Source organism: Petaurus breviceps, unplaced genomic scaffold (assembly GCF_028583685.1).
Source record: "Petaurus breviceps papuanus isolate PSGF00001 unplaced genomic scaffold, PetGlider_PUasm1.0 470, whole genome shotgun sequence".
NCBI classification, from domain to species: domain Eukaryota; kingdom Metazoa; phylum Chordata; class Mammalia; order Diprotodontia; family Petauridae; genus Petaurus; species Petaurus breviceps.
The window spans coordinates 7,013,032-7,020,512 of NW_027186350.1; the positions used below are offsets into that span (position 1 = coordinate 7,013,032).

Consider the following 7,481-nt stretch of genomic DNA (forward strand, 5'->3'; position numbering starts at 1 on the left):
TTCTCCTTCTCCTTTTTTATAGGTTCTTGAGACACCAATCTCTCCTGGTTCTCCTTCTACCTAAGTGACCATCCCTTTTCAGTCTCCTTTGCTGTATTCTCATCCAGGTCAGTGGTTAGAGCAATGGGCCTGGAATCAGGAAGACTCATCTTTCTAAATTCAAACCTGGCCTTAGATACTTACTAGCTGTGTGATCCTGGGTAAGTCACTTAATCCTGTTTGCCTTAATTCCTCAACTGTAAAATGTTCTGGAAAAGGAAATGGCACACAATTCCATTACCTTTGCTGAGAAAACTCCAAATGGGGTCACAAAGAGTCAGACAGTACTTAGCACCACCACCACCACTGAGGTCATGCCCTCTGGCCATGGATGGGGTTTTCTCCTGGGTCCTCTTCACTTGATGGTCTCATTAGCTCCCATGGATTTAATTATCATTTCTATATTCTAATCTACTCTCTGCTGTCTCTCCTCTCCAGCTACCTATTAGACAGATTAAAATCTTAAACTCAACATGTCAAAAGTTGAACTAGATACCTTTCCCCCTAAACCCTCCTTCTAGACTTCCCCACTACTGTTTTGGGCATCGCCATCTTCCCAGTCCTCCAGTCACAAATCTAGCATCATTCTTGATCCCTCAGTGTCTCTTACCCCCCATATTCAATTAGTTGCCAAGACCTATTGATTTCACTGTTGCAACATCTCTTCACTATTCCTTCTCTCCTTTTACGCTGCAGGACCTTATCACCTCACACCTGGACTGCTGCAATGGCCTCATGGTCCGTTTTCCGGCCACACGCCTACTCCAGTTCATTCTCCATTAAGCTGCCAAAGTGATTTTCCTAAAGCACTCATTTGACCATGTCACCCCCAATACTTAGTAAACTCCAGTGGCTCCAAGATCAAATAAAAACCCTCTCCTTTGGCATTCAAAGCCCTTCACAACCTACCCACCCCTGCGTTTCCAGTCTTCTTATGGCTTAGCCTTCACTCTCATACACCTACACACTCCTCAGTCCAGTGACACTAATCTCCTTGCTGTTCCATGAACAAGACAATCCATCACTTAGCTCTGAGTGTTTTCTCTTGCTGTCCACCATGCTAGGAATGCTCTCCCTTTTCCTCTGCATCCTGGCTTCCTTCAAATCCCAGCTAAAACCCCACCTTCTGTGGGAAGCCCTTCTCCCTCTCCTTTAATTTTAGTGCCTTTCCTCTGTTAATTATTTAATATTGAGCCTACATGCAGCTTGTTTGTACATACTTGTTTGTCGTTTCCCCCATTAGAGTGTGAGCTCCTGGATGGCAAAGGCTGTTTCTTGACTTTGTTTCTTTGCTTTTGCCTGCCACATAGGAGGAATTTTTTAAATGCTTATTGACTGACTAACTGACAGGGCCATTTGATGAAGCAATGAGTTCTTCATTACAGATGTTTAAGTAGAGACGAGGTGACCATCCTTGGGAACATTACTCCATTTAAGGACTTCTACCATCCACAACCAACAAGTACTTATTAAGTACCTACTGTCTTCCAACTAGGAGGCAACTAGATAGTGCAGAGGATAGAGTGTCAGGTCTGGAGCCAAATCTAGCCTCAGATATTTACTAGCTGTGTGACCATAAGCAAGTCACTTAACTTCTCTGCTTCAGTTTTCTCTACTGTAAAATGGGGCTAATGATAGCACCTGCCTTGAAGGAATGTTGGGAGGATCAAAGAAGATAACATTTGTAATGTGCTTAGCGTAGTGCCCAGAACATAGTAGGTGCTATATAAATGCTTATTCCCTGCCCCTGCCCCTGCCAGGTTCCTTACCCTACAGCATCTGGGAAGACAAAGGCAAAAATGAAATGGTCTCTGTTCTCAAGAAGTTTCATTCTGCTCAGGGAAACCCTAATGTCGCTTAGAATGACTTTTAACATCCTTCCAACTCTAAGATGTCTTCAGACTCTCAGCTCCCTACATCCATCCATGCAGCCAAGATACCAAATACCATAACTATCTTTCAAACTAAAGAAATCCGAACACTCTGTATACTTTCTTCAATAGCTCCCCTTGACATGTGGGTGGTCACTGCTGAATAACAGGCTTCAAGCATGCCAGGTCCTCCTTAATCTGTTCTTAAACTATAAAGCCAACCCCCTTCTCTTCCACTACTCTCCAACACTACCTCTTAATCCAGACAGACTGGTGTCTTCTCTCCCTGTCAAGGAATATGTCTGACTCATTCTAGCTTCCCTATGACTTTTCTCAAGGTACCATCTCTACCTGGAATACCCTCACCCATCCTTTCACATCAGCCAAATCCTACTTAGCCTTCAAGGCATAATTGGAGTTAAATTGACTTCAAAAGTTTCCAGCCCACAGTGAATTTTCTCTCCTTTGATCTCCCATGTCCCTTATTAGCTGAACCACCCATTTGGCATACATGGCTTTGTATCCTTACTTTATATCTTTTCTCCTGAACTAGACAAGAACTTTTACATACATCTCTGTATCCCCTACAAGACCTGGTGCAATGCTACACACTCAATGAACAATAAATACCAACAAGCATTTAGTGAGTGCCTGCTCTGGGCTAGGCACTATTGGATGAATAAAGAAGTAACCTGACCAGTAGTAGCCCTGACTGTCTTCAAAGATGAAGTGGGTCTGTAAGCTGAATCAATTTACATGGCACATGTCTGCTCTTGTAGGCATTCCAGATGCCTCTACCACATGGGAGGCAACAAAGCAAACAGAAACAACAGTAGAGCTCATTAGAATTTGTTTTTCACAACTGTATGCACTGATTTGCAACGTGTAAAAAGTCTTTTTTTTTTCTTAAATCTTAGACTGCTGGTTTATCTGGCAATAGAGGTCCACCTAACTTTTCTGTGGGGGCAGCTGGCTGGTGCAGTGGATAGAGTGCCGGGCCTGGAGTCAGGAAGACTCATCTTTGTGTGTTCAAATAATGCCTCAGGCACTAACTAGCTAGGTGACCCTGGATAAGTCACTTAACCCTGTTTGACTCAGTTTCCTCATCTGTAAAACGAGTTGGAAAAAGACATTGCAAACCACTCTAAGTATCTTTGTCAAGAAAACCCCAAAAGTGGTCATGAAGACTGAAAATAACTGAACAAACTCCTATATAAAAAAATCAGATTTTCACACATTCTCAGCATAGCTTGACTCTAATCCTAGTGTGTTTTTCCTAGTTTCACGGGAGAGATCAGACAGAAATTCTTCCAGTTCATTTCTTAACTAATTGCCAAAGGACTGAAAATATGTTGCTTTTCCCCCTCACTAATCCTTAACCAGATTCTTTAGCCACAGGCTGAAGAGAAATTGCTCTCTTGATGATAGCCTGTAGCATGACATAAACTCATTAAGTTCAAATCCAGTCTCAGATACTAGCTATGTGACCCTGGGCAAGTCACTTGACTCTGTTTACCTCAGTTTCCTCATCTGTAAAATGAGCTGGAGAAGGAAATGGCAAACCACTCCAGTATCTTAACCAAGAAAACCCCAAATGGAGTTAGGAAGAGCCAGACATGACTGGAATAACTAAACAACAATTTGTAAAACTGAAAATATTATGAAAATTTTTTTTTCTGGCTGAAAAATTACCTTTCCTTATCTCCTGGTTTGAAAGTGGGATAGGTCAGGGTAAAAAGATAAAATGTCCCAGCTGGATAGGTCATTCATCTGACTTCCCTGTTACTGCTCCTCTCCACAGCCCAGCACCTTCCTGCCAAGGCTAAGGGTGTCTCAGTCCCTTAATAGTTCAGCTTGTTCTTTAAAGACCACCAGATGCATAACTTTTCCTAACCACTCTATGGTTAATCAAATTTGATTGTGAATTTCTTCATATCTCCTAAAGGACCAAAAAAGTGTAAACACTTCTAACACTTCTTCTATAAGTTTTGAACGGGACAATCCCAGTGTTTGAAGGCTTTCTAGCTCACTAATGGGTCGTCTTGTGACATCTGGGTTGTGTTACTCAAAATCATGCCTAGCCTCCTTATGTCATCTTCAAAAACATTCTCTAGTGCCTGGGATTAGATTAATATCAAATCTGTTACTTATTCTATGTCAGCAGCAATATGAAAGAAAGTAATTACTATATGTTCAAAAATATAGATTATAGACAACAATACTATAAAAAGAAAGGAGACCAAGTAATCTAAGATGCTTTAAATCAAGGGAGGGATGAGAATGGATAAAAATGACTTGTAGCTTTATTTTCTATCCTCATTATTTTAATAAAATCTAGGAGAGAACATTGGTAAAATTTGCTTACAATAATTTAACATCCATTATATTCTTGGCTATATTCACTCAAAGTCAGAAAACTAGGAGTCTCTTAGATTTTATTCCTAATGAACTCTGGTGGTTCTTAATAAGCACCATATAGTACATATTAAGTACATATAAATACTCTTACTTTATTTCCCATGTACAAAATGACAGGAGAATATGGTTTGGTCATTTCTTCTAACAGCTTCCCAGAGGTAGAAGGATCAGACAGATAAAGAGAGCAGCACATTAGGGCATTGATCAACCCTTGGTCTCATCCTAGGGGAACTTTTGTTTATTAAAATAGTATTTAGAGCTGTTATTCCCAAACTGTTTGGATAAGATTCCCAAGAGAATCACAGGGTTATTGTAAGGCATTCATCTATCTATATGCATACCAAGTGTTGTCATTTTCACTTTTTTTTAGCTATGGCTTATTATATGATGTAATAAAGTGGATTTTGTGTGGAAGGTTTTAAAATATTGTCATTTCTTTCTTTTTTCTGGTCTGTAAGAATGATATGTGACTTTTTTCTTTTATTAAGATATCCTAGAAGTTGTTCATCCTTGTGATTTATGAGGTACCTAATTTGCTTTCCCACATATACATTACTGAAGGCATAGTTATTTTTTGTCATTGTGTATTTCTCAATCAACAACCACCAACAATATAACTGCTGTCATATGAAAGCCTGAAAGATTTTCTGAAGATAAAAAGATTCCCTTAGACACGAAAAGATTGGAAACTGCTGACTTAAATCTTTATAGTAGTGTATCACAGAAAGGGAGTAGAACAGTAACAGCAACATTATGCAATTACTAATTTTGACAGACTTAGCTCTTCTCAGCAATACAAGAATCTAAGACAACCACAAAAGACTCATGATGGAAAATGCCAACCATATCCAGAGAAAGAACTATGGAGCCTGAATGCAGATCAAAGGAGACTATTTGCTCTCTCTGTCTTGTTCTTTTTTGTTTCTTCTTTCTTATGGTTCCCCCCATTGGTTCTAATTCTTCTTTACAACATGACTAATGTGAGAACAGGTTTAATATGAATGTATATGTAGAGCCTATATCAGACTGCACGCCATCTTGGGGTGGGAGGAGGGGAGGAAGGGGGAGAAAATTTGGAACTCAACCTCTTATGGAAGTGAATGTTGAAAACTAAAAATTAGTTAATATTTTTTTTAAAGAAAGGGAGTAGAAGGGGAGGGCTAGAGCTAGATTCTAGGTACAAATACTACTAATAATATTTCATATATAAACATATTAAAACTATAACCACATTTATAATTTTAATGTCCCATGTGAGGAGAGAAAAGGTACAACTGGAAATCAAAATGAAAATCCATGATGATGGGTAAAAGGGTAGTATTTTTTAAAATTAATTTGTTTGTTTACTTTTAGTTTACGTGATTCAATTCCTTGAGATTCACATTTTGTCCCCCTCTATCCCCTCCCCCCCCATGGTGGCATACAATCAAGTATAGGATCTGTAAATACTTTCACATTATACATTAGTCAGGTTATAAAGATAAATTGTATCAGATGGAATGAAAAATGGTAAAGAGGACATAAAACCAAACAAGAGAAGGAAAAAGATCAGGTATTTTGCTTCCATCTGGATATAGACTCAGTTCTTTCTAGTTCTTTCTCTGGATGCACATGTTTCTCTCCATCATGAGTCTTTTGGGATTGACTTATATCACTGCATGCTGAGTAGAGTCCAGTCTATCAAAGTTGGTCATCACACATATGCTGTGTCTATAATTGTGTACAAATTTCTCCTGGTTCTACTCTTCTCACTCAGCATTAGTTCATATAAGCCTCTCCAGGTAAATATGAAGACCATCTGTTCCTCATTTCTTACAGCACAATAGTATTCCATAACATGCATATACCACAACTTGTTCAGCCATTCCCCAATTGATGGGTACCCCCTCAATTTCCAGTTCTTTGCCACCACAAAAAGAGCTGCCATAAACATTTTTGTACATATGGGTCTTCCTCCCACTTCTATGATCTCTTTGGGATATAACTCTAGGAGTGGTATTGCTGGGTCAAAGGGTATGAAATTATTTATAGCCCTTTGGGCATAATTCTAGATTGCTCTCCAGAAAGGCTGGATCAGTTTACAACTCCACCAGCAATGCATTAGTGTTCCAATTTGCCCACATCCTCTCCAGCATTTGTCATTTTCCTGTTTTGTCATCTTAGCCAATCTGACTGGTGAGATGTTGTTTTGATTTGCATTTCTCTAATCAATAGTGATTTAGAGCATTTCTTCATGTGCTTACACATATCTTTAATTTCTTTCTCTGAAAACTGCCTGTTCATATCCTTTGACCATTTATCAATTGGGGAATGACTTGTATTCTTATAAATTTGACTCAATTCTCTGTATATTTTAGAAATGAGTCCTCTGTCAGAGACATAGGTTGTAAAGATTCTTTCCCAATTTCCCACCTCCCTCTTAATCTTGGTTACATTGGCTTTGTTTGTACAGAAGCTTTTCAATTTCATGTAGTCAAAATTATCCATTTTACATTTTATAATGTTCTCTAATTCTTGTTTAGTCATAAAGTCTTTCCCTCTCCACAAATCTGACAGGTAAACGATTCCTTGTTTTCCGAGACTGCTTACAGTATCAACCTTTATACCTAGATCACGCACCCATTTAGACTTGATTTTGGTATATGGTGTTAGATAAAAGGGTAGTATTAAAGGGTATGTTAAGGGTTGGATTAATATCATGGTTTCTTGTTACATTAGTCAATGAAGTGCTTTTCAATCAATCAATCAAGAATTTATTAACCTCTCATCATAGAGTAGGTACTATTCTAGGTGCAGGGGATACAAATGCAAAAACATACTTACTGTGCAGTGAGGTAGCCCTCCAAGTAGCCAGCTACAAACATGACAAGCTCATTGGACAAGGAATTAGCACCATAACCAGCTCTTATCTCCAACGTCCCCCAGCCTGTAGTTTGGATAGTGTCATTATAAAAACCATATGCATCTCCAGCTGGGTCTAAATCATTTTTTACTTCTACTGACAAAGTAGAGGAGTTCCAATATACAGTTGCATAATGGATTTCTGAAGGAGAAAGAAGAAAAATATATACAATCATTTAAAAAATCTTTTCTATGTTACCTGATCATATATATATATATATATATATATATATATATATATATATATATATA

At 38.6% G+C, this 7,481-nt stretch overlaps 1 protein-coding gene across 1 annotated transcript in view; it reads right to left on the reverse strand.

Moving 5' to 3' along the window:
- PLBD1 (phospholipase B domain containing 1) overlaps nucleotides 1–7,481 on the reverse strand; it is an 80,028-nt gene that overhangs the window by 63,452 nt on the left and 9,095 nt on the right. Inside the window, exon 2 of the mRNA XM_069101555.1 lies at nucleotides 7,152–7,371. Within this exon, the coding sequence (XP_068957656.1) occupies nucleotides 7,152–7,371 (220 nt within the window). The remainder of the gene's footprint in view (nucleotides 1–7,151; nucleotides 7,372–7,481) is intronic.